Raw genomic sequence first — 27,460 nt, 5'->3', positions numbered from 1 at the left:
GGGTAGAACTAGTTAAAAAAAGCACCTAAATGATCCCACCCTATCCCCCACTCCGCCATGACTGTTCTGACACTTAGGGCTCATGCACACGACAATTGCCCCTCCGTTGCCGTATTGCGGCCCGCAAATGGCGGGTCCGCAATACACGGGACACCGGCCGTGTGCATTCCGCATCACGGATGCAGACCCATTCACTTGAATGGGTCCACAAATCCGTAGATGCAGTGCGGAACGGAACCCTACAGAGTGCTTCCGTGGGTTCCGTTCCGTGCCGCCGCACTGCAAAAATACAAAACTTGCTCTATATTTCTGCGGAACGGACGAATTGCGGACCCCATTCAAGTGAATGGGGTCGCAATCTCCCTGCGGCAGCCCCATGGCCGGTGCCCTTGCATTGCGGACCACAGCACGGTCGTGTGAACAAGCCCTTAACCAAATTCCTGTTGATCTCTGCTTTCTCGCTCAGTCTTAATATAGGCAAAGGCTAGAGACACCCACTGAGTCAACCACCAGCGGAGGTGGTCACCTCTGTGGCCAGTGATTGGCTGACGGTGCTTTTCTGTGTGTTGAAAGGGGATGAAGAAGTGGAGACCTGGCAGGTGTTAAAAGTAACTTTACATTTTTTTTATTTTTTTTTACCAATTCTGCCCCCTTTATGAAAATTAAAGATAAAGACTTCCAGTGTAAATGCTTTGTCTAGCATAGTTTCATGCAAACAAACAGCACTGCAATTGCAAATAGTTTATTCACGCAAATAATAAAAATATCTTTAGTTTATTATATTACATTGTACTAAAGTTTTCTTCTTTATTTAAAAAGAACGTTCACATTATAAGAAAATATACAACTCTACAAAACAAACATGTATACTACAGACAGCAAAAAGTGCTGCATCTGACTCCCTTGTACATCCCACCCAGTTTTTATAGAATTATCAAATTTTGTGATTGTCATATTGCCTCCTTTGCTGGCTGGATTCATTTTTCCATCACATTATACACTGCTCGTTTCCATGGTTACGACCACCCCGCAATTGATTACTGGTGGTCGTGCTTGCACACTATAAGAAAAAGCGCCAACCTATGTGAGCTCCCGCGGTCCCAGCCACCAGAGAGACCTGCGCTTTTTCCTATAGTGTGCATGCATGTCCACCACTGATTGATTGAAGGGTGGTCGTAACCATGGAAACGAGCAGCGTATAATGTGATGGAAAAATGAATGAAGCTAGCAAAGGAAGCAATATGGATAATAATACATTAGTAAGTGCCTTGTATTATCCTTGTCTACATGATAAATGCTATTTGTTGAAGTGAGACAAAAACGCATTTAAGGCTAGGGCTACACTGAGACATGCAGATCATAGTATCATGTTACTACATTGCATCTGTTATTGAAGGTGATCACATCACATTGTAAACCAAAAGGTTCCGCGATGTCAGCCCTACTGGATTTTTGTGTGGCTGCAACTAGCGGTGTGGCCAAAAGTCGCCATTAAGCCCTAGCCTTACTACCTTACTGGGCAGAAGATTGTGGTACCAGTAAATGCAGCTCAATATGGAGGAAGCACATTATTCTAGCTTTAGAATTCTACTTAGGCTACTTTCACACTGGCGTTTTGGTTTCCGTTTGTGGGATCCATTTCAGGGCTCTCACAAGCGGTCCAAAACGGATCAGTTTTACCCTAATGCATTCTGAATGGATAAAGATCCGTTCAGAATGCATCAGTTTGCCTCTGTTCCGCCTCCACTCCGCTCTGGAGGCAGACAACAAAACGCTGATTGCAGCGTTTTGGTGTCCGCCTGACGATGCGGAGGCAGACTGATCTGTCCTGACACACCATGTAAGTCAATAGAGACGGATCTGTTTTCACTGACACAATATGGCACAATAGAAAATGGATCCGTCCCCTATTGACTTTCAATGGTGTTCAAGACGGATCCGTTTTGGCTATGTTACAGATAATACAAACTGATCCGTTCTGAACAGATGCATGCGGTTGTATTGTCTGAACGGAAGCGTTTGTGCAGATTCCTGACGGATCCACACCAAACGCAAGTGTGAAAGCTAAATACTGTTAGATCGGTGCCTTCCACTGGCATATCCATGCGAGATCAGTCTAACTCCATTGCCCTGGTTGGGGCTATGCTGCAATACAGTGCATTAATGAAGGTAGCTGTTTGTCATTGGTGAGGGTCTCAATGATTAGATCACATTTTGGATATGCTCCAATCCCCTACAGATCCTGAAGTTACTAGCAGATATGTAAGACACAAGAAAGTACCAGAATGTTAACATAGGAGTCCGTGGGTTATTTCAGCGCGGTAAACTTGTGCCAGCTGTCTCCTGGTCAGTATTATCAGGAAGGTGGACACCCATGCTTTGTAATAAATTGGAAGCTGGCCCAGCTAGTCCAGCCTGGGAGCTAAATGATTCAAGGATATTTGTGACCAAATTTAAGTCCAAGTCAACTGGGGCCAAGTCGGACTCGTCGGCATTCACCTCTTCCTCAGAGTTACTCTCATTAGCTTTAGCGGTCTTGGGATTGACTGCTTCCTGCTTAAAAAGAAAGAGGACAATCAGGACTAATCTGATATGGCGAAAATCACACTTGAAAGCGATGATCATAAACACGTTAGCTACTTAATTGGACCTGAATAATTCCTTACCACATTAGTCTTCTTGGTAAAGCTTTTCCCAATGTTTGTGTGTGCCAGTTCCCTGTCCATAACGTCCATGTAAGAGTGTAGGCTTTGCAGGGCATCTGCATTCAGTGGAGTGGCTTGATCATCATCCAAGTCTTCATCGCTGTTCAGTAACTCAAAGTCTTCTTCAGACTCTAAATCATCAGAATCGAGTTCCTCTGGACTTGGACCTGTAGAATTTCAGGTGAAACTCGAAAAATTAGAATATCGTGCAAAGTTCATTTATTTCAGTAATGCAACTTAAAAGGTGAAACTAACATATGAGAGACTCATTACATGCAGAGCGAGATATTCCAAGCCTTTTTTTTGTTATAATTTGGATGATTATGGCTTACAGCTTATGAAACCCCAAAGTCACAATCTCGTGTACCCTTTGCTCAGGGGGTATGGATTAATAAGCTGACTAGAGTGTGACACTTTGAGCCTAGAATATTGAACCTTTTCACTAAATTCCAATTTTAAGCTGCATTAATGCAATTCCTTTTAAGTTGCATTACTGAAATAAATGAACTTTTGCACGATATTCTAATTATTCAAGTTTCACCTGTATGCGATTGTAATGTTCTGTGCCATTCCTTCTAGAACCGGTACATGCCCAGTGATTTTCTCTGCTGTGGACAATGGTCTGCACAACGTACTGCACAGGTGCCATTTTCTGCCAACGTGGCGGAGCGCGGCACATGTGTAGCATACATGTATGTGCTGGATCCAGAACGTATGGCGCAGTCGTGAAATTTCAATAGCAAATTGAGTTTTATTTAGCCTGTGGTATATATTTATGCACACACAAACGATATAACCGTAACCCAACAAAATGAAACTCACCAAGAATCCTTTCCAAAGCGTTTGTGAAAGAATCTACATCGAATGTGACTGGCGCTTCTGCAGGATTCCTGCATATAAAACAAAATTATGTATTAACATTAGAAACAGCGCCTCAAAACCTGACACTCAATGGACTTTAATGGCGGAGATGGGAATAACCACAGTAAGCGCTGGCTGAGGGTGGCCAGAATTGTGGAAACACCCAAGTGGCCAGTGCTCCTCTGATTCATAAATGGCAAAGCAGTGAATGGATGTTACTCAAATAACGTAGCACAGTAAGCTATGCTGTCTCCATAGCCCCATTCCCTGCTATGGGGTTTGCCCCACTGAAATTATTCTACATTTTTCAAACAAGCACCTGGATCTGAAAAGTTTTGTAATGGCATATAATTAAAAATTTTGGAAAGCAACTGAGTTACCGTAGTCACAGAAAACTATATGTATAGCGCCACCTGCTGTTCACCCATTTTCTAAATTCTCTGTCCAGCTCACCAAGGTTGACGTACATGCTCAGTACCATCCTTGCACCGGCACCAGCTGCAGCAGAAAGGACCCCCCGCCCGAAAAAGGGCATACCCCCTGAGCTGTCAGTCTGAAATAAATCTAGCAGAGCAATTGGAGCAATGAATGGGGAGATCTCTGGATCCATGTGAGGTACAGGGCTGGTTCTAAGTTTGTTAGACTGCCATGTATTCTTTAAGGAAACAGTGGAGCGACAGACAATCGGCCATTTCCAGATTTTCACCTCCTTGTCGGCACTTATTGTGGATATTTAACACAGACCTACCTTTACTTACATACAGACCTATAATACACATCTGTATGTAGCCTTATTAAATGGGATTGGAATACGTCTGTATGAGCTCATGACCAATCATATGGCCATTGTTCATATTCACAATTGGTCTGGCAAAGTAAACGATAGGCGATACCTAATATGTCTGTTTTTTTATATATATTTTGGTTTTAAACAATAAAAGCATTTTTAAAAACAAAAACAATGTTTTTATGTCTCCATTTTCTGCAAGCCATATCTTTTTTACATTTTTTTATGATTTTGGGGTACATAACACTTTTTATTGATTGGTATTACACTTTTTGTCATGAAAGGTGACAAAAATTGCTTTTTTTAGCACATATTTTATACATTTTTTACGGTGTTGACTGGACAGCTCATGTAATATTTTTATAGAGCAGGTTGTTACGGATGCGGCGATACCCAATATGTGTGTTTTTTTTCTATTTTTTATGTGTCTCTTTTTATGGAGAAGGCGCTTTAAAAAAAAAAAATAAAATTTAACTTTTATTTTTTTTTGCTTTTATTATTATTATTTTTTTGTCCCACTATGGGACTTCAACATTTCAGGGTCTGATCCCTGTTTCAATACATCTGTCAGTATCAGCCGGGCCCCTGCTGCTGTTTGCGGAAGCGCATGTGGGCCAGCCAGTTAACCCTAGGATGAGAATGCTCGTCCTAAGGCATCAAGTATCGGCCAGTTAGGACGAGCATTCCCGTCCAGGGTCGGCAAAAGGTTATTTCAAGCATGGATTTGCAAAGGAAAGGAATGCTTATGATCAGGTGAATGTGACCTACAAGGCCATATGCTTACTTTAGAAGTGATGTGGAAGCTGACAGGGTCTGCTTAAGCAGACATAATTGAAAAGTCAATTCAGTGACAGATTCTCCAGCTATTTCATGGATATTGCAGTTATTGTATAACTTGAAAAGTGCTGTTTTTTGGGTTTGTCTATTATTGATCATATATACACTCTATATTTAATAAATAAAAATAAACGCACCAGATAGAAATGTCGCATTGCTGCAAAGATTGGCATGCAGTTATGTCTAAGGCAGATATGTAAATGATTACATGTGTGGTCCCTAGACACTGGGACTTGCCACAAGAGTGCATAAAAGAGTGGTGTTCCCTTTCCCCGCCGCCCTATAAAAAGGTTCTCTAGAGGCTACTTTTGGGTAGTGTAACTTCAATAACTGCTGGACATGCCTCTATGACACACTCGAAGACATTTTGCCCACATCATTGGACTGAGAGAAGCAGGATGGTCGTTTTGGCAAATTACCCACCTTGCCCAGAACACAGGTAGAGAAGATCATTTGATCTGCTGACAAGCATGAGCAGGTGGCACCTTTATTACACACCCATGCATTTTTCAACAGTATAATGCTCACCCACACACAGCGAGGTTTTCCCAGGAATGTGTCCGCCAGATATTGTTATTGTGAATGGGGCCCGGAGTGGACTTCCGGCTGCGCGGTGGGCTAGCGTTAGCACAGATCCGGTAGGCTGCTCCCCTGCCGGAACAGCCTGCCGGACCCTGCTGCCGCAAGTGTGAAAGTAGCCTAAGTAATCAGGTTACTTAGAACATAAGCCATATTTATATGAAATGCACCATGTATTTAATAACTGGAAAACACTGTTATACACTTAATAATTTCAGGAAATCTATGAATTTGTCATCAGAGAAAGTTAGAAAAACTATTTTTATGTCCTGGAAATGCAGAGAATTGTGTGAAAGTCTAATCAGGAATAAAAGAAACATGTAAAAAGTGCAGCTGCTCTATTCACTTTTTGTCATATAAGGGATGTCTGGGAATAGCTAACATTTCACAGGAGCCGCAGCCTGCCTCCACCGAGGAAAGATTCATACTTCCCTGCTCCCTGCAGCTCTGCTTCTGTGCACTGGCTCTCGTGTGTCCATCTTCACGTCCTGCACACTGGCTTGCCGTGTCCATCATCTCGTCCTGTGCACTGGCTCCTGTGTGTCCATCTTCACGTCCTGCACACTGGCTTGCCGTGTCCATCATCTCGTCCTGTGCACTGGCTCCTGTGTGTCCATCTTCACGTCCTGCACACTGGCTTGCCGTGTCCATCATCTTGTCCTGTGCACTGGCTCCCGTGTGTCCATCTTCCGGTCCTGATGACTTTTTCCCATGTGTCCTGGTCCGCGGCTTGTTTACTTCCTTTCCGCCATGCCCATGATCATCTGCGCCACTGCAGCCAATGACTGGATTCAGCGGTCATACAGTTGAAACCAGAAGTTTACATACAATATATAAAAAGACACATCTGCATGTTTTTCTCAATATCTGACATGAAATCAGAATAAACCTTTCCTGTTTTTGGTCAATTAGGATTACCATTATTATTATTATTTGCCAAATGCCAGAATAATGAGAGAGAATGTTTTAAGGCATTTGTATTACTTTCTGCAAAAGTTTACATACACTAAGATGACTATGCCTTTAAACTATTCTGGACTGCCCATATGATGATGATGTCATGTGTTTGGAAGCTTCTGTTAGGTTTGTTGGCAACATCTGAGTTAATTAAATACACACCTGAAACACACTGCTTCTTTGTGTAGCATCATGGGAAAGTCTAAAGAAATCAGCCAAGATATCAGGAAGAGAACTGTGGACTTGCACAAGTCTGGATCAACCTTGGGTGCAATTTCAAGATACCTTAAGGTCCCTCATTCATCTGTACAAACAATTATATGCAAGTACAAACAAGATGGGAATGTCCCAGAGATGAACGTGCTTTGGTCCGACATGTGCATATCAACCCAAGAACAAAAGCAAAAGACCTTGTGAAGATGAAAGTTCACTCTGCCAGGAAGAAGACATTACTCCAAAAGAAATTTTAAAAAGCCAGATTAATGTTTGCAAATGCACACAGGAACAAAGACCTACATTTTTGGAGACGTTCTGTGGTCTGACTAAACTAAACTTGAACTTTTTGGCCATAATGACCATCTTTACGTTTGGAGAAAAAAGGGAGAAGCTTGGAAGCCTAAGAACACCATTCGAACTGTGAAACACGGGGGTGGCAGCATCATGTTGTGAGGTTGTTTTGCTGCAGGAGGTACTGGTGCACTTGACAAAATAGATGGCATCACGAGGAAAGAAGGTTATGTGGAAATACTGAAGCAACATCTCAAGACATCAGCCAGGAACGTTAAGCTTGGGCAGTAAATGGGTCTTCCAAATGGACAATGACCCGAAGCATACTGCCAAACTGGTTACAAAGTGGCTTAAGGATAACAAAGTCAATGTTTTGGAGTGGCCATGACAAAGCACTGATCTCAATCCTATTGTAAATTTATGGGCAAAGCTGAAAAGGCAGGTGCGAGTAAGGCAACCAACAAACATGGCTCAGTTACACCAGTTTTGTCAGGAGGAATGGGCCCAAATTTTGACCAACTATTGTGAGAAGCTTGTGGAAGGATGTCCAAAACGTTTGACCCATGTCAAACAGTTTAAGGGCAATGGTACCAAATACGTAAATGTATGTAAACTTTTGACTTTGCAGAAAGTCATAAAAATGCCTTAAACATTCTCTCTCTCATTATTCTGGCATTTGGCAAATAATAATAATTATGGTAATCCTAATTAACCAAAAACAGGAAAGGTTTATTCTGATTTCATGTCAGATATTGAGAAAAACTTGCATATGTGTCTTGTTATATAGTGTATGTAAACTTCTGGTTTCAACTGTATATCCACAGGAGACATATCCCAGTTGAAGCTGGCTGCAGTGGAGCAGATGATCATGCCCGTGCTAGGGATGAATTAAATAAGCCGCAGACTGGAAAATGGACACGGGAGCTGCCACTAAGGACTAGAGCAGCGGGGAGTAAGTATGATTCTTTCCATAGCAGAGACAGGCTGGGACCACTTGTGAAAAATTACTTAGCCCTGGGAAACCTTTCCTGTTCTGTCTAGCAGTTCTGAGATGACTGCAGGTATGCCGAGGAATTAATTAATTAAGCACAGTTTCAGGCATTGTAACTAAGGGCCTTGGAGCATGAAGATAACTAGTATAAAGGACAGGAGAGGTGATAACTGATTTTCTTTCACCACTAGAACACCCTGCTTATCACTGGAGAGGAAGAATGGATTTTCCATCACCACTAAATCACCCTGCTTGTCACTGGTTATAGTATAAAGGACAGGAGAGAACACAGGAGAGGTGAGAACTGATTTTCTGTCACCACTAAAACACCCTGCTTATCAGTGATTATAGTATAAGCACAGGGGAGAACACAGGAGAGGTGAGAACTGATTATCACTACTAGAACACACTGATTATAGTATAAAGGACAGGAGAGGGGGGGAACTGATTATCTATCACCACTAGAACACCCTGCTCATTACTGATTATAGTATAAGGACAAGGGAGAACACAGGAGAGGTGAGAACTGATTATCACCACTAGAACACCCTGCTTATCACCGATTATAGTATAAGAACAGGAGAGAACACAGGAGAGGTGAGGACTGATTATCACCACTAGAACACCCTGCTTATCACCGATTATAGTATAAGAACAGGAGAGAACACAGGAGAGGTGAGGACTGATTATCACCGATTATAGTATAAGAACAGGAGAGAACACAGGAGAGGTGAGAACTGATTATCACCACTAGAACACCCTGCGTATCACTGATTATAGTATAAGAACAGGAGAGAACACAGGAGAGGTAAGAACTGATTATCACCACTAGAACATCCTGCTTATCACTGATTATAGTATAAGAACAGGAGAGAACACAGGAGAGGTGAGGTGTGATTTTTGTATCACGACTAGAACACACTGCTTATCACTAATTATAGTATAAAGGTCAGGAGAGAACACAGGAGAGGTGAGGACTGATTATCACCACTAGAACACCCTGTGTATCACTGATTATAGTATAAGTACAGGAGAGAACACAAGAGAGGTGAGGACTGATTTTTGATCACCAGTAGATCACCCTGCTCATTACTGATTATAGTATAAGTACAGGAGAGAACACAAGAGAGGTGAGGACTGATTATCACTACTAGAACACCCTGCTTATCACTGGTTATAGTATAAGTACAGGAGAGAACACAAGAGAGGTGAGGACTGATTATCACCACTAGATCACCCTGCGTATCACTGATTTTAGTATAAGTACAGGAGAGAACACAAGAGAGGTGAGGACTGATTTTCGATCACCAGTAGATCACCCTGCTCATTACTGATTATAGTATAAGTACAGGAGAGAACACAAGAGAGGTGAGGACTGATTATCACCACTAGAACACCCTGCGTATCAGTGATTATAGTATAAGGACAGGAGAGAACACAAGAGAGGTGAGGACTGATTATCACCACTAGAACACCCTGCTTATCACTGGTTATAGTATAAGTACAGGAGAGAACACAAGAGAGGTGAGGACTGATTATCACTACTAGAACACCCTGCTTATCACTGGTTATAGTATAAGTACAGGAGAGAACACAAGAGAGGTGAGGACTGATTATCACCACTAGATCACCCTGCGTATCACTGATTTTAGTATAAGTACAGGAGAGAACACAAGAGAGGTGAGGACTGATTTTCGATCACCAGTAGATCACCCTGCTCATTACTGATTATAGTATAAGTACAGGAGAGAACACAAGAGAGGTGAGGACTGATTATCACCACTAGAACACCCTGCGTATCAGTGATTATAGTATAAGGACAGGAGAGAACACAAGAGAGGTGAGGACTGATTATCACCACTAGAACACCCTGCTTATCACTGGTTATAGTATAAGTACAGGAGAGAACACAAGAGAGGTGAGGACTTATTTTCGATCACCAGTAGATCACCCTGCTCATTACTGATTATAGTATAAGGGCAGGAGAGGTGAGGACTGATTTTCTATCACCACTAGAACACCCTGCTTATCACTGATTATAGTATAAGGAGAGGCGAGAACTTATTTTCTATCACCACTAGAACACCCTGATTATCCTTTGCTTTTGATAAAAAATGTATATGAAAGTTAAAACATTAATTACACATTATTAATAACAGAATACTTTTTTAAGCTGGAGTTGGAGTAGGTACATTTCTACTGACTCAAATCCATGCAAAACTAGCTTTGATTCAATGATCTAACTCCACAGCCCTGTTTCCAAATGCAAGAATAAAGTTGCATCAACACTGGGAACATGCTGTGTCGCTTCGTCTCTGCTTGACTTTCTCAGGAGCTACAAGATTGAACCACTATGGTAAATGTCATCTCAAACACATGTAGAGCAATGTACGGCATGGGAAGTTAATTATCTTGTATGAAAGAAAACACAACACTGTAGCATATTGATGAATATACATACCAGGGCAGTTCTACTCCTTCATGTGAAGACACTTTTGAGATAAATGCCTTCATGCTATCAGTCACTTCAGACAAATTGTATTGCTCCTCAGATTCAGTGGGAACTTCCTTTAAACCTACAGCATTCTGTAAGATTTGTTCCAACTTCTCTGGTGACAAGTCCAACCAGCTGTCATCTTCAAGCAAACAAGCATGTTACAAGGTTAGGGGGGTGATCTTATTATAATCACTATACTCTTAACCACTGAGTGGTCTGAAGAAGTACTGTATTTTTCGCTTTATAAGATACACCTGATAAGACGCATCCCAGGTTTTAGAGGAGGAAAATAAGAAAAAATATTTTTCATCAGACCTATCAGGCCCCTATATCAAAACCTCACATCAGACGCCCATATCAAGACCTCACATCAGACCTCATATCAAGACCTCCATCTCAGACCCCCATTAGACCTCAGATCAGACTTCCATGTCAGACTCCCATGCCAGACCCCCATTAGACCTCAGATCAGAGATAAAATAAATAACTTCACTTACCTTTCCTGCTCTGCCGCTCCTGCATAGTGCGCACACTATGTTCGGACACTACGCAGTCAGAACAGTGCAGTGCGGCCCCAGGTAAAGAAGACCAGGGAGGGTGAGTACTGGCTGCGCTCCCAGCGCTTCGCTCTCTGCATCTAATGCATACTAGTGAACGCTTCCCTAATGGAAGTACTCACTAGTATTCACTTTATAAAACGCACTGACGTTTTCCCCCCCAAGAAAGTGCATCTTATAAAGCGAAAAATGCGGTAGATAAGTGCAAGCTTGTATATGGTGCAATAGTAAGCTTGCAGGGCTACAGGAAAGACAACTACATGAGCAGAATGCAGGCTGCTGTTACCCCATCTATGGAACTACTCCAGATAAAACGGAGAAATAATAAATGTAGTTCCCTCATATATAAAAATGGGTTCATTAAAGCTTAAACTACCTTCAAATGCCATTCTGTGTGGTGCTTTTTTGACATCTCTACTTATCTCAAAGAATGTAACCAAACTTTACCTTCTTCTGGAGGAAGACGGGCCTCTTCTTTTTTCAGCTCTTCCATGTTAACTTTCAGGGTGCTCAGTAACTTAAGAACTTCTTCACCAGGACTCAGGTTCGCTGAACTGATAAAAATCGATAAGACCGGGTAAAATCACTGTCATATCATGTGTTTTAAAACACTCTCGCCTACTATGCCCAGGTGTGGAGCCCGCATAACATGAGAGGTAGAGGAAAGCTTTGGACAATCTCTTAGACAGGTCCCAAAAGATCACCTGATCACAGGGTGTCCTGCCACCATAGGTGAAATGAAGCTACATGATTTTTTATGAAATCTAAGTGCGGATGTGCCTATACCCCAGAAAGGGATATTCTTTCAAGTCTCTCCCCACTTGTTGGATACACAGTGGTCCACTACTGGTCCCAAGGATTAGTGGGAGTTCCCCAGAGCACATGTCAGAGTGGACGTGATGTGTTTGCACACTGAGCCAGGTGGGTGCACCAGGGACTTTCCTATGATCTACCACAGCCAGCGCAGTTATTGGGAAAAGTTAGAAGTTGTACTCTGTGGGGGAGATTTATCAAAACTGGTGTAAAGTAAAACTGGCTTAGTTGCCTATAGCAACTATCAGCTTAATACTTTGATTTTTCATAGCTCTTAGGAAAATGAAAGTTGGAACCCTTGGTTGCTATGGGCAACAAAGCCAATTTTCCTTTCCCTCGGTTTTGATAAATCTCCCCCTGTATGTCTTTGTGCCATGCCGTTTTCTGTCTGATGGTTGATAATCTGGCTACCAGTCCCATGATTCCAGATTATTGGATTTTTGCCTTGTATTATTTTGTTTTTCTTACCTGTCTGGCTTGAATATGGATTGCTGGAAGTAAATTTCCGCTTTCTTTATTAGTTCACAATACTGCGCTGATCCCTCCATTTCACCCTAAACGTGACGCAGAGTCATCAATAAAAGTCTAACAACAGAAATGGCATATAATAAAAATGTCTTTATTAAACCAAAAGGCTATTAACCACTATTTTAATCTACTTTATACTCTCTTCATGTCCCGCTCAGCACTACTGCTAATCAGTTCTATTGAGGGTACCCTGCTTGACCCAGTTCTCTGTTTTCTTCTACAACTCCCCAACCCCTTGCATGAACTCTATACGTCTTTTATTACACCCTGCTCCACATCACAAAGTCAGTCTCCTTCCCCTTATGGGAGCTGTAAATATAGTTCCCACTAAATTCCCTAGTCAGTCACCTTCCCCCTCTGGTAGCAGTAAATGTAGTCTCTGGTAACTTCTCAGTCAGTTTTCTTTCCCCTCTGGCAGCTGTAAATATAGTCCCCTATAGTAGACCACAGTAATTTCTCCTCTAGATTTATAATTTTATACATCTGAAGCAATGAAAAGAAATAGTACTTGCTTGCTCACAAGTTAATCCTAAGAAACAGTCTTCTCAGCTTTGCTGTATATTGCTGTGTTACTGCCATGCAGGGTAGATGCAATTTGTTTAGGTTGGCAGACAATCTTTATGCCAAAATTAGGAAATAGGACCGGCAGCTGGGAGACGGACTAGGCAAAGGGGCTGTCCCACAAAAATATTCTACAGTTTTCAAACCAGCTCCTTTATACAAATACTCTTGTAATTGCATTTAATTAAAACATTTTATAGACACAGAGTTATTCAATAAAATCTATCTGTATAGCGCCACTTAATTTCTCATTTCTTTGACCGACCCATTGAGAAGGCCACACATCTTTGGAACAGAAAAGCTTATCTACTCTAATTCAAATGTGCAGGTCACCATATCTGTATACTGTGCATGTGCATCCCCATTCTGTAAGTTAAAGGAGTTTTGTGGTGTATATACATTGCTGGGTGATCCTAGTATTGGCCTTAAATGTTTGGGATCAGTGGATGTCAGACTCCTGGTACCCCATCTAAGGATAATCTATCGATGCATATTACATATACTACTCATAAATCAGCTGAAGTTAACCCTAAATTGTTTAGGCCACGGTTCATTTTTACACTTGTAATATTTTGTAGGTAAACAATATGTACTGCAAGGTACCTGAGCATTATGAATATAATTCATCAAAACCTAGGCTACAGAACACAGACCACATTCATTATATTATTTTCCATCCTTCCTTCAGGTGCAGATAAATCTGGGCAGACATATGTCCCATGTTCACTCCCATCATATAATCTAGGTGAATAATTAAACTCATCATACCTTGAAGAAATCATTCTTTTTCAAGTTGTTTAAAAACCCAGTCCAGAGTGGGCTCTGTGAAGGATGTTTTGTGGCCGATCCAGTGGACCCAGCACATGTGGAACACAAGATTTCAAAACCGTGCGCCTAATGGAAAACCAAGTTAATGATAAAGATGTTTGAGTATGCAGTCCACCTAAAGGGGGTCCTGAAAGTGATTAGCATGAAGAAAAAAGGCACTAATCTATTCACCGCACTCTGTTCCAGTGCCGATGGTCTTGTTCCCGCTGTTGTACGTTGTCACGTGCACCGTGGGACCCATTCACTGGCTTCAGCAGTGGTGTGTCCCCAAGTGGCAGGCTGAGACCAGTGACTGGGTAAAGCAGTGCACGTGATGGACATCACACTTCTGGTCCACAAGGTACTTGAAGCAGTGGAGACAAGACCCTCAGTGATGGAACAGAGCATTGGTGAAGAGGTAAGTGGCTTTTCTTTCTTTATGCTAATCACTTTCAGGACCCCTCTAAAAAAAACAGCAAATTTAAAAGACAATTCCAAGACCTTATTATTATTACAAATGGTTCTTTGTAAAGCAAAGTAGCCTTTTTATTAAAGTGCTGTCAACATCTAATGCAGGACACCATTAGAAAAAGCAATATCATCTCACATGTATCTGGGGGGGGCTACACAGAGACAAGGTTCTGACTTGCATCTGATGGAAATCAGTCGCCAAACACTGACGTTTGTATTCGGCCAGGGATGTCCAACCTGCGTCCCTCCAGTTGTTGCAAAACTACGACTCGCAGCATGCCTTGATAGCTGCAGGCCACAGGTTGGACATCCCTGTACTAGGCCTTATAGGCCATGCATTGCTGAGAAAAGGTATGGCAAATAAGCTCTCTTAAAAACAAAAAAACAAACAAACAAACAAACAAACAACAGGTGGCGCCAGAGGGGTATAAGCTTTTAAAGGGGTATTCCAATCACAGACAATGGAGGCATATCGCTAGGATGCGCCCTACGCCGAGAACAGAGCGGGGAAAAGTGGTGGAGGGTGGACTGCGCATGCACAGCCACCCTCCATTAATTTCTATGGGGCCGCCGAAAATAGCCAAGCGCTGGCTCGGTCAATTCAGTCGGCCCCATAGAAATTAATGGGAGCGGTGGCCACTCAAGCGCGGTGCACTCCCATTCACTTGTATAGAGAGCGCTTGGCTGTGGCCGGGGTCCTCCAGCCACCACTCTTCCTGCTCCGTTCTCGGCGTAGGTGCGAGTCCCAGAGGTGGGACCAGCACCTATCAGACAATGGGGGCATATCCTAGCGATATGCCCCCATTGTCTTTTATCGAAATACCCCTTTAAATCTCCCATATATGTAATTGAAATAAAAAATGCAAACCGACATAGGCGCTACTTATTGCTAAATTGAGCTCCATGTACGCTCCTGCTCCACACAACTACATAGGAGATAAGAACAGTGAGGTGATAAACCGTTCCATCAATTAGATCAGATAGAGGTATACTCGTCATTTTCCCTACTGTAAATTAAAACCAATCTAACACTGTTTACCAGTTTCATTCCCAGCTCATGCGCTTTGTACTTGGGATGCGAGAGGGCAGGAAGGGTGTATCCGCTGCGTTTGTCCGGATGGAACCTCTGTTGGCTGAGCTGAGCATATAGACACTTTGTAAATGTCACCTGTGGATGAGAGATTGCAGAATCCATGAAACATATGTACAGTGAACTAGTAATAATATACAGGAGTATGGGGCATGATGGGCGATCAGAGGAATAGAGAATGAAGAAAATGCTCTTACAGATGTGAACACGAGCCTTTCAGGTTTGAAATGCTGAAATGTGCGACATGCTTTCAGGTCAATAGGGTCCCGGAGGTAAAACGCTTGCACTGCGGCTGATACCAACTGTGGGCGCTCCTTTAATATAGCTGCAATCTCAGCTGGAACCAAACAGTGGGCTCGATGGAAGGAGTCCTTAATGCTTTCAGGGTACCTGTTGAATATTTTCAAATGAGAACAACTACTAAAACAAATCAACTGTGTACATGCCATTGAATTAATACTGTAGTTTACAAACAAATCTGAACTGCTTTACCAATAATGTACTAAAATACAATCCCCTAAATGAGGACCTGCTTGATGATCACCTCTGAGCAGTAGTGTGCACGCATGGCCGCCCTCCATTCACTCCGATGTGCCTACTGGAGATTGCTGACCCACAAACAATCAATGGAGCAATGGTAATTTCATTCATTTGGGAGAGAGTCAGTGACACTCGTTCTCATGATCAGTGGGGGTTCCAGCAGTTGGATCTCCGCTGGTCATACATGTGGCTAGGTGAGAAATGTTATTTGCGGACCAACCTTGTTAATTCAAGTGAAAAAAATCTAATAAATACACAGTTCTAAAAGTCCCTAAGGTGTGAAATGAGAAAGAAGAATAAAATACCCTTTAATTCGCCTCTTGATAGCATTAGCAATGGATGCTGTCGCTGCACAGGCCTCTGGGTGAGCACAGAGTAACCTCAGGGCTTGGGATAGGTCTATACTTGAAGCTGGGTCTTGCAGATCGCCCCCATCTTGCTGCAGAGGTATGATGCACAGCTTTCCATGGTGAAAAAAAACCTGGCGAGGCAAAATCACAAGCAATCAGCAGAAACTCAGCAGTGGAATACGACTTGTCGGGATCCGTTTTCTCACAGGTCTATAGATTATAGAGCTACTATATGCTGTGCTTACAGACTCGGTTAGGGGTTTAGTGTGTGAACATAGCCTTAGGGTCCATTCACACGTCCGTTGTTTCTTTCCTGATCTGTTCCGTTTTTTGCGGAACAGATCTGGACCAGTTCTGTACCCATTCATTTTCAATGGGTCCTGAAAAAAAAAATCTGACATTGTGCTGTCCGATTTTTTTCAGGACCCATTGAAAATTAATGGGTACAGAACTGGTCCAGATCTGTTCCGCAAAAAAACGGAACAGATCAGGAAAGAAACAACGGACGTGTGAATGGACCCCTAAAGGGGGGTAGACTGTAAAGAAATGTACTTACCCGATTAGAGCTATTCTCTGGCTTCAGCCATTTGGGCAAGAAATCGGCTGCTTCTATCAGCAGGAACTCGCCATCGTTGTCCTCAACCCTGCAATACATATCGGAGCCGCATAAGAACCTCAAACAATTAAAAGGGAACCGAAACCTAGAAGTCGCATAATAAAGCGCCAGCATTACCGTACTGAAGTCTGTAGTATGATTCTTTGCTGTACAATGCGGCTAAAGTCAGAAAAAAAAAAGATTGTTTTAATCAGCTGCCTGCGCTATGTAAATTAGTGTCTTGAAGTCAAGGGGGCAGCAGCTTTCTCGCTTCAAGTCAAACTCACCACGCTCGCTTAGCATTTGATTGACAGAATTAGCCATTCACTCAATGCCAGACACCTGAATGTAGTGTCGCGCAGGTTTCCTGCCACTGTGAGCAATTTTTCAGCACCTCGATGCGCAGGCACCGGACTAGGTGTGCGAGCGCGCCACTATACAATCATGCGCTCCTGCTCCAAGAGGTGGCGCAGATGCACGCTATTATGTAGTGGTGCGCTCACACGCCTAAGGCTGTGCCTGCGCTGCTAAAAAGTAACTCACAGTGGAAACTGTGCGCAGGGACACAGACCCTGCGCGAGACTACGTTCAGGTGTCCGGCATTGAGTGAATGGGTGGGGGTGGGAAGGGGGCGCTGCGAGATTGACTTGAAGTGAGAATACCACTGTCCCCTTGACTTCAAGGCACTAATTTACATAGCGTGCAGCTGAATATATCTTTTTTTCTGACTTAAGAAGCACCGTACAGCAAAGACTCATTTATTATGCGTTTTCTAGATGACAGGTTCCCTTTAAGTCTCTTCCTTATGATTCCATGGTAGTAACTTACGAGAAGAATATCTGTAATAATTCTACAGGAAGATGACCGTTCTACTAATACAACAATCAACATGACAAATGTGTAACCTTTACAGTTTTACCCTGCGTCGCTGACTCTATTATACAGATGGAGCAGGTACTAACTTGACTGTGATATCATGAGAATTGTGCTCCACATGAAAATGCCAATTCTGGAACATCTATTCTTACAACTCTTTGTTTTGCCATAGCTCTATTATTACTACTAGAAGCTTATGAATGAATCGCCAACTGGGTGTTACAAATGGGGAGAGTGTCCCTGCAGAATCTGCCACTGGCAGGAATGAATGGATAGTGTCAGACGGGGCACACACCCCAACACCCAGTTGCCAATTCATTTAGAAACGTCTGGTAGGAATAACAGACTAATGACACAAGATAGAATAGATCCTCCAGAATTGTTATTGCATGAGGAATGCAACTAGTTACTAAAACAGGCATGTCAGGAGAGGTCCTCTTTAACCCCATAAATGGGTTTATCCAACCCCTATAATGTCCCCCCTAATGCCCTGGCCCCATATGTAAGTCATACTTACCCTGCTCCGGGCACCTGCTCACTGCAAGGCCGCCACTGCATCTCCTCGTCGCATGGATTGAAACATCCGGTGACAGGGGGATAGGGGTGGGGGCAGCCAATAGCAGGCCGCAAAGGGGACGAGCCTTCTTAGCGTCACCCGCGATGGAGATACAAGGGCGGCTGTGCAGGCACCGGGGAGCAGGGTAAGTATAACCAGTATGAGGGGCCCAGGCATTTTGGAGGCATTATAGGGGCTGGATAACCCCTTTAAGGACCCTGCGATTTTCCTTTTTTTATGTTTCTGCTTTTTAGGCCTCATGCACACGACCGTTGTTTTGGTCCGCATCCGAGCCGCAGTTGCTCCGTTCCGTGGTCCGCCCAAAAAATATAACCTGTCCTATTCTTGTCCGTTTTGCAGACAAGAATAGGCAGTTATATCAATGGCTGTCCGTAACGTTCTGCAAATTGCAGAACGCACACGGACGCCATCCGTGTTTTGCGGATCTGCAATTTACAGACCGCAAAACACACAATGGTCGTGTGCATGAGGCCTTACTCTGATGCCATGGTTGCAATTGACCATGGCAACTGAGGGGTTAAATGTCTGTGATTGGTGTTATTGACAATCATGGACAATGCCTCTGGGGGTCTGCTAGCTATGGCGCACACTTAGCTTCTGAGCAGGACGGGTGTCATATTTAATTCCCGGACCTCTACCATGCATGTATGGTAGAGGTCCTGAAGGGTTTAAGTGTCAAAATAAGGATTGATGTGTGTTGAGCAGCAGTTCTGAGGCATGACAACACTCACCTCTAGCTGGCTAGTATGGATGCTAAAAACATCTTAAAGGGAGAACCTCCAAGTTACCTCTGGAATCTCCAATCAAACATTTTTCTTTTTCCTTTAATGTACACAGGTCTGAAATTCTGTGCTGAATAGGAGTCGGAGCTCTGCTTTGTGCCATGTGTCTGCTATGTAAATGTAGCAGGAATCACGTACCTGGCAGCTAGTTCTGGAAAGTCCTTTGTGATCTGTTGGATTAGGCAAACTATAAACCACTCGTCTTCTATATTATCACCAAAATGTGTGATTCCTCCAATATGAGCTGGAACGTCTCCTAATAAAAAGAAACAAGGTTACATGTAGTCTGGGATCCCCACAAAGAAAGACAGTAAATCACAAGTTTCACAAATGTCTTCCGTGTTAAGCCTCATTCACACGACAGCGTTCCATGTATGTGTGGTGTTCTCCACGGAAAGCGCACACACCCATTCATTTTAATGTGTGTGTTCACACTTCAGTATTTTAGCACGGATGCATGCTCTATTTAGTCCATCACGCCCATTATAGTCTATGGGTCAGTGAAAAGCATGGATGCCATCCGTGTTTCACAGATCATTAGAGATTATTTGAAAAAATATTTTTCAGCCACGCAGTGACACACGGACAGCAAAAAATGGACATATGGACCCAACACGGATACATGACAGACATCTTCACGGAGGCATCACTGACCACCTTGTCACGGATATGGACGTGTGAATGAGACTTTAGGCTGGTTTCACATGAGCGAGTTCAGTGCGTTGAGCTTGCAGCGTGTGTCTGCGAGAGCCCCCGTCCTGCCCTACGTAGCACTGATAGCATCATAAATCAATATAATGCTATGCGACCCTATGTAACCAGAGTTCTGAAATATATTGAATAACACTGACAGCTTTATTTCAGTGTTAGGCCTCTTTCACGCGACCGTTTTTTTTTTTCTGTTTACGGGCTGTTTTTTACGGTCCGTATACAGAACCATTCATTTCAATGGTTCCGCCAAAAAAAAAAGGAAAGTACTCCGTATGCATTCCGTTTACGTATTTCCGTTCCGTTAAAGGATAGAAGATGTCCTATTATTGCCCGCAAATCACGTTCCGTGGCTCCTTTCAAGTCAATGGGTCCACAAAACATACGGAACACATACGGAAATGCATCCATATGTCTTCCGTATCCGTTCCATTTTTGCGGAACTACCTATTGAAAATTTTTATGCCCAGCCCAATTTTTTTCTATGTAATTATTTTATATTGTATATGCCTGTGCCATACGTAAAAACGGAACAGAAACGAAAACAAAAAACGGAACAACGGATCAGTGAAAAACAGACCGCAAAACACTGAAAAAGCCATACGGTCGTGTGAAAGAGGCCTTATCCAATACGTTCCAGAACTCTAAGGGTTACATAGCATCATAAATCAATATAATGCTATGCGATCCAATTAGTGCCACGTAGGTCAGGACGGGGCGGGACCTCTCGCACTCGCAGACACACGCTGCGAGTTCAACGCTGTGTGAAGCCAGCCTTAAAGGGTTTGTATAATAAAGTGACTGCCACTTTCTAATACACGATGGAGGAGATTTATCAAAACTGGTGTAAAGGAAAACACGGCTTAGTTGCCCCTAGCAACCAGTCAGATTCCACCTTCCATTTTTCAGAGCCTCTTTAGAAAATAAAAGGTGGAATCTGATTGGTTGCTATGAGCAACTAAGCCAGTTTTCCTTTGCACCAGTTTGGATACATTTCCCACTTTCTGTTTCCACTCTTCACCATGTTAAATGTCTTTGCCTGCTGCTAGTGGATGGGAACATTGTTGTAGGGGCTGAGACCCTCTACAGATCGCCTTCATACTGGCACACCGCTGATTACAAGAGAGCCCTTTACTGATGACAGATGAACATGATCAGGGCAAAAAGACATCTTGAAAATGATGAGAAGTTAAGCAAATGTCACATCTTTTTATATCCCACAGTGCTGTATCTGTAAAACTGGAGAAGCCTTCAGTACGAATCTTGTTAAAGGGCATCTGTCAGCATGTTTGTACCTATGACAGTGGCTGACCTGTTACATGTGCGCTTGGCTGCTGAAGGCATCTCTGTTGGTCCCATGTTCATATGTGCCCGCATTGCTGAGAAAAACAATGTTTTAATATATGCAAATAAGGCTCTAGGAGCAACGGGGGCGTTGGCGTTACACCTAGAGTATCTTCTCTTTCTGCAACTGCCACGCCCTCTCCACATTGACAGGGCCAGGTAGGATCACGTTTTCCCTGCCTGTCCCTGTCACTCAAAGTGGAGAGTTGCAGAGAGAGCAGATCCTCTAGGTGCAACAGTAACGCCCTCGTTGCTCCTAGAGGCTCATTTGCATATATTAAAGCATCATTTTTCTCAGCAATGCGGGCACATATGAACATGGCACCAACACAGATGCCTTCAGTGCACATGTAACAGGTCTGCCAGTTTCATAGGAACAAATCTGCTGACAGATGCACTTTAAGGGGTGTCTCACAACAACAAAGTATCCACAGTATAGGGGATAAGTGTCTAACTGGTAGGGGTCTGACCATTGGGGTCACTGACGAGCACTAGATTGGGGGCCCATTTGCCCTGTTTGAAAGCAACATAGGGCTGAATGGAGCGGCGGACATGCATGCATGTCTGCCGCTCCATTCAAAAGGTGGAACATAGGCCCCTGTTCTAGTCACTGGTGGAGACCCCAGCAGTCGGACCCTTGCCGATCAGATACTTATACTGATCTTTGTCTGTTGATATCTTGTTACCTTTCTTAGATTTATACTTCAGATTAAACGCCTGGTTTTGCCAGATGTAATCAGCCAGTAATGGAGCAAGTCTAGCCAGTATTTCTTCTATGTATTGCTGCAAAATATGTTTGAGCTTCGCAGGGTCAGGCTCATCGGACACCAGGAAAAGGCGATATTCTACAAAATCATCCAAAACCATCATTTTCTTCTGCTTCTCCATGACGTGCACAATCTGTAAGCTAAAAGGGTAGATGAGTATTAAGACAATCTTCATAACACATTTTCCCTCAAGAGGACCTCTCTCTTCTCTTGACATTCCCCATGAAAGGAGAATTCTGGGGCAGTCATCCTTCGACCTGTTTATCGTGCCCTTCCTATTTTACACCTTCTAGAAATGTATCAATAAATTGACAACCCCTTCCCCTCGTCTATACAGTGTGTCCATACACAGTCTGATACTGTCAGCCCTGATCACACAGTGTGTAAGGCAAGGACTGTAAATAATTAGGGGAGGCTGGTGAAAGTTGATGTCCTCCTAAACTGGCAGTCCTTTATTCAGGGAGCTCTATTACCATGATAGCCTGGGGAGGCTATAGATACAGGCCTTTCCATCACACAGACCACCAGGGGTGCCCTTACAGCCCTAAACCACTAGTAATACCATCATTACCCCTTACTGCCCTACACCACCAAGGATGCTGACATTAAAGGGAACCTGTCACCGGGATTTTGTGTATAGAGCTGAGGACATAGGTTGCTAGATGGCCGCTAGCACATCCGCAATACCCAGTCCCCATAGCTCTGTGTGCTTTTATTGTGTAAAAAAAAAAAAAAGATTTGATACATATGCAAATTAACCTGAGATGAGTCCTGTACGTGAGATGAGTCAGGGACAGGACTCATCTCAGGGTAATTTGCATTTGTATCAAATCTTTTTTTTTTTTACACAATAAAAGCACACAGAGCTATGGGGACTGGGTATTGTGGATGTGCTAGCGGCCATCTAGCTACCCATGTCCTCAGCTCTATGCCCCAAATCCCGGTGACTGCTCTAGTCCACTTGGTATGTTGGCACTGACCTTTTCAAAACCCTAGACCACCAAGGATGTTTCCACTGACCCCTTCAGTACCCAGGGCACCAAGGAAGTGGCATTAACATTTCTCCATAGGCAATTACCCAGCACCCACATCATCATGGGCCATAGTAGTCACTGCACCACTGAGTGAAGGATGACTACAACTGAGAAACACATGAGGGTCAGTATGGCGCTTACCGTTACCACAATCTGAACAATCCTCCGCTTCTTTCCGTAGAAAATAAACTCTCCTGTCATACAACGGAACGAGGCGGGCTTTGCGGTGACGTCATTAGCAAGCGCCTCCAGCAGGAACATGTGACAGGAGGCCGTCGCTGGCAGTGACGTGTCCGGAGTCATGACGACTACGGAGCGTCCTTACGGCGGCCTGACAGCTGCGAACTGCGGGAGCCTTCAACGCAGGTGAACGCGACAGCGCAGAGGGGGTCGGTGTCTCTGTGGAGAGGAAAGGGTCAAGTGTTGGATTCCCAGTGCAACCACAAGTCACAGGTTTCTCTACCAATAGACCTGAGCTTTAGAGTCTTCAGACTCCAGATGGTACATGGGACCTGGCAAATTTTATTCTGCGGGGTCCTTCCAGACAGGGCCTCAGTAGAGACAGCCACAAGTGCCTCGCCCAACTGGGGGCATGGGGGGCATCACCACTCTCGATGGACAGGAGAGATCACACTGCTGTCCTGCAGATCACTGCAGTTTTCTCTGTTCTGGGGCTGCCACTAATCTACGAGCACTATGTACATGGTACACATTGTGGCTGCCACTAATCTACCAGCACTATGTACATGGTACACATTGTGGCTGCCACTAATTTCTGAGCACTATGTACATGGTACACATTGTGGCTGCCACTAATCTACGAGCACTATGTACATGGTACACATTGTGGCTGCCACTAATCTACGAGCACTATGTACATGGTACACATTGTGGCTGCCACTAATCTACGAGCACTATGTAATGGTACACATTGTGGCTGCCACTAATCTACGAGCACTATGTACATGGTACACATTGTGGCTGCCACTAATCTACGAGCACTATGTACATGGTACACATTGTGGCTGCCACTAATCTACGAGCACTATGTACATGGTACACATTGTGGCTGCCACTAATCTACGAGCACTATGTACATGGTACACATTGTGGCTGCCACTAATCTACGAGCACTATGTACATGGTACACATTGTGGCTGCCACTAATCTACGAGCACTATGTACATGGTACACATTGTGGCTGCCACTAATCTACGAGCACTATGTACATGGTACACATTGTGGCTGCCACTAATCTACGAGCACTATGTACATGGTACACATTGTGGCTGCCACTAATCTACGAGCACTATGTACATGGTACACATTGTGGCTGCCACTAATCTACGAGCACTAAGTACATGGTACACATTGGGGCTGCCACTAATCTACGAGCACTATGTACATGGTACACATTGTGGCTGCTGTGTGAGTGCAGTGATGGGTGTTATCAGGCCTCCCAAGTGTCCCTCTTTTGGACCCAAGTGCTTCTTAAATAGGACCTTTCAGCCCTCATGACTTGCTTGTTTTAATATCTTTATACATTCCCCATGTAATTACAATTCTGGATCATCTATTCTTATGTCTGCATGTTGTGCCATTCCTTTATTATGTGCAGGTACACACCCCAACTGGTTACCTTCCCTCTGTACCCTTACTGCAGACTGCTAGCAGTTCATTCATAACTTCTAGTAGAAATAATAAAGTAATGGAAAAACATAGAAACATAAGAATAGATGATCCAGTATTGTTATTACATGGGGAATGTATGAAGCTATTAAATCAGGTATGTGAGGAGTGGTGAAAGGTCCTCTTTATGAAACAACTTTGGTCAAAAAGAGGGACACTTGGGAGGCCTGATAACCCACAATGTGTACCATGTACATAGTGCTTGTAGATTAGTGGCAGCCACAATGTGTACCATGTAGCTAGTGCTCGTAGATTAGTGGCAGCCCCAGAACAGAGAAAACTGCAGCGATCTGCAGGACAGTAGTGTGATCTCTCCTGTCCATCGAGCATGTAGCTATTAAACTAGGCATGTCAGGAGTGGTGACGGGTCCTCTTTAAATGTCCCTGTTTTGACCTGGGAAATAAATGGGCATTAATAAACTTACTAAACTGCTGCCTGGTTCCTACCTGCACATTAGTGCTTCTCTCTCTCTCTCTCTCTCTCTCTCTCTCTCGTATTATTTGGTACAATTTGGACCTTAAAATATCTATAATCTGATGTTTTTGTGCTATTTAAAGGGGTACTCTACTGCAAGAATAAAACCTGTCATAGAGGCTGCACATGCTGCAGAACTTATACCCACCAAACCCCCGCCACTTCAGTTTTGATGGTGCCAGGGCCCCGCAGCACCCCTATGTATGCCACTGTCTCAACCTGTCAGGAAATGACTGTGAATGCGGCTCAGCCAATCACTGGCCGCAGCCATCACCCCCCATAACCACAATGAGCCCCTCTTTCACTGTCCTAAAAGATGGGTGATATGTATTATTACATGGGCCCTATGGCATTACTGTGGCCCCTGATGTGGCTTGTATTCTAATCTAGAAACCACTGACAGACACGTTGAGATCAAGTTATTAACCACTGAGAAAGCTGGGAGACTTTGAGTATGGCCACCATTACGGGTTGTCACTCAGCTTTCCTAGAGTCCAGAAACTTAAATCTGCCTAGATACATAGTGACATGGCAGTGGGGAATGTATCACTGTATAGTTATGCAGTATTGTCTGTCCGGAGTGTGGGAAAGCTGGGTGCTTGATTTTTATTAGATAGCATACATGGGGGGAATGGTTGATCAGGAAATTTGGGTGATTGATACATGGGGGAATGGTTGAATCGGGAAAGCCGGGTGATTGATACATGGGGGAATGGTTAATCGGGAAAGCTGGGTGATTGATACATGGGGGAACGGTTGATCGGGAAAGCTGGGTGATTGATACATGGGGGAATGGTTGATCGGGAAAGCTGGGTGATTGATACATGGGGGAATGGTTGATCGAGAAATCTGGGTGATTGATACATGGGGGAATGGTTGATCGGGAAAGCTGGGTGATTGATACATGGGGGAATGGTTGAATCGGGAAAGCTGGGTGATTGATACATGGGGAATAGTTGATCGGGAAAGCTGGGTGATTGATACATGGGGGAATGGTTGAATCGGGAAAGTTGGGTGATTGATACATGAGGTAATGGTTGATCGGGAAAGCTGGGTGATTGATACATGGGGGAATGGTTGATCGGGAAAGCTGGGTGATTAATACATGAGGGAATGGTTGATCGGGAAAGCTGGGTGATTGATACATGGGGGAATGGTTGATCGGGAAAGCTGGGTGATTGATACATGGGGGAATGGTTGATCGGGAAAGCTGGGTGATTGATACATGGGGGAATGGTTGATCGGGAAAGCTGGGTGATTGATACATGGGGGAATGGTAGAATCAGGATATGAAGCTATTCACAGAACATTTCTTTCGACCACAGGCATCAAGAGGAAATGACAGAGTGACTTGTGCACTAGGATGATTTCCAGATACAAAAGGAAACCAGTATCACAGACATCACAAATGTAAGTCCCCGCCCGGATACATGGACCTGTCTTATGCATACTAATCCTCAGCATCTACATATAATAATCCTATTCTCTCCATTTCTAGTAATCAGACCCTTACAAAAGCTGCAGAAAATCATCCCCATCCAGACAAAGGAGAAGGGTTTCCCGGCTCTCGTGGCAGTGAACGACATGAGGCGGCGTCTGAATGTGAAAGGTACATGTCATATGGGACGAGCTATTCGCCATTTAGAATGGATGGGGCATATGTTACGTGGCATACGAGCAATGTTATAGCATGGCTTCACCCATGAGAATATATTGAGGAATTGCCTAAATAGTGTTTAGATTGATCTCTTGTTCAGCAGGAACGTCGTATGGATAAACTGCAAGGCGACAGATAAAGGATAGGGGACATCCAGTTAAAAAAATTCTCCTTGATGCTAAAATGGCAGGTTATAGGACTTTCTAATATACCGGTACGTGAATTGTCCAAGGTGCTCTGATCTGAAGATATCTGCTCCAGTCCCACGTCCCGGCACCTTTACCGATTCCTGTGTTGGCATGTCATCGGGGCTGAGTGGCTTATTCCAGTCACCCTCTTCTTGGACTATGCATGCGCCATGATGGATAAGGGAGGCTATAGAGCCGTCAGCTGCACACACTGATAGAAAGGCTGGAAGCGGATCTGCTGCCACCGGAGTGGATGTCTTCAGATCCGAGCGCCTTGGACCATCGAAGTAGGTTAGTAAGTTCTATAGCTTGCTGTTTCAACACATGTAG

At 43.7% G+C, this 27,460-nt stretch overlaps 2 protein-coding genes across 9 annotated transcripts in view; one reads left to right on the top strand and one right to left on the bottom strand.

Annotated features, from left to right (window-relative positions):
- Positions 1-1,939: 1,939 nt before the first annotated feature.
- Positions 1,940-23,367, bottom strand: ECD (ecdysoneless cell cycle regulator). 2 transcript variants are annotated; one of them, XM_044299173.1, is made up of 14 exons: positions 23,263-23,367; positions 22,007-22,227; positions 19,407-19,524; positions 16,995-17,082; positions 16,394-16,569; positions 15,746-15,938; positions 15,498-15,626; positions 13,949-14,074; positions 12,560-12,645; positions 11,726-11,832; positions 10,686-10,860; positions 3,528-3,595; positions 2,667-2,872; positions 1,940-2,556 (listed from the first exon to the last, which is right to left on the bottom strand). In XM_044299173.1, exons 2-14 carry the CDS (start codon positions 22,206-22,208, stop codon positions 2,314-2,316), a joined length of 1,917 nt encoding a protein of 638 aa, XP_044155108.1. In that variant the 5' UTR covers positions 22,209-22,227; positions 23,263-23,367; the 3' UTR covers positions 1,940-2,313. The 2 variants fall into 2 exon arrangements, with proteins under 2 accessions (XP_044155108.1, XP_044155109.1); XM_044299174.1 differs by having other exon boundaries at positions 1,940-2,553.
- Positions 23,368-23,405: 38 nt separating this feature from the next.
- Positions 23,406-27,460, top strand: part of FAM149B1 (family with sequence similarity 149 member B1) — a 49,295-nt gene continuing 45,240 nt past the window's right edge. For 4 of the 7 annotated variants that reach the window (XR_006390391.1, XR_006390392.1, XM_044297725.1 and 1 more), the window contains exons 1-3: positions 23,406-23,487; positions 26,611-26,695; positions 26,784-26,894. Coding sequence is in view for 5 of the 7 variants with exons in the window: in XM_044297725.1 (XP_044153660.1) it covers positions 26,649-26,695; positions 26,784-26,894 (158 nt within the window). In the remaining 2 variants the exon portion in view is untranslated. Of the gene's footprint in view, positions 23,623-26,610; positions 26,696-26,783; positions 26,895-27,460 lie in introns of all 7 variants that reach the window. The other 3 variants (XM_044297723.1, XM_044297722.1, XM_044297724.1) reach the window with 3 other exon arrangements.

Source organism: Bufo gargarizans, chromosome 6, assembly GCF_014858855.1.
Source record: "Bufo gargarizans isolate SCDJY-AF-19 chromosome 6, ASM1485885v1, whole genome shotgun sequence".
NCBI classification, from domain to species: domain Eukaryota; kingdom Metazoa; phylum Chordata; class Amphibia; order Anura; family Bufonidae; genus Bufo; species Bufo gargarizans.
The sequence above is the reverse complement of the archived record's forward strand: the minus strand, read 5'-3'. Positions and strand labels throughout refer to the sequence as shown.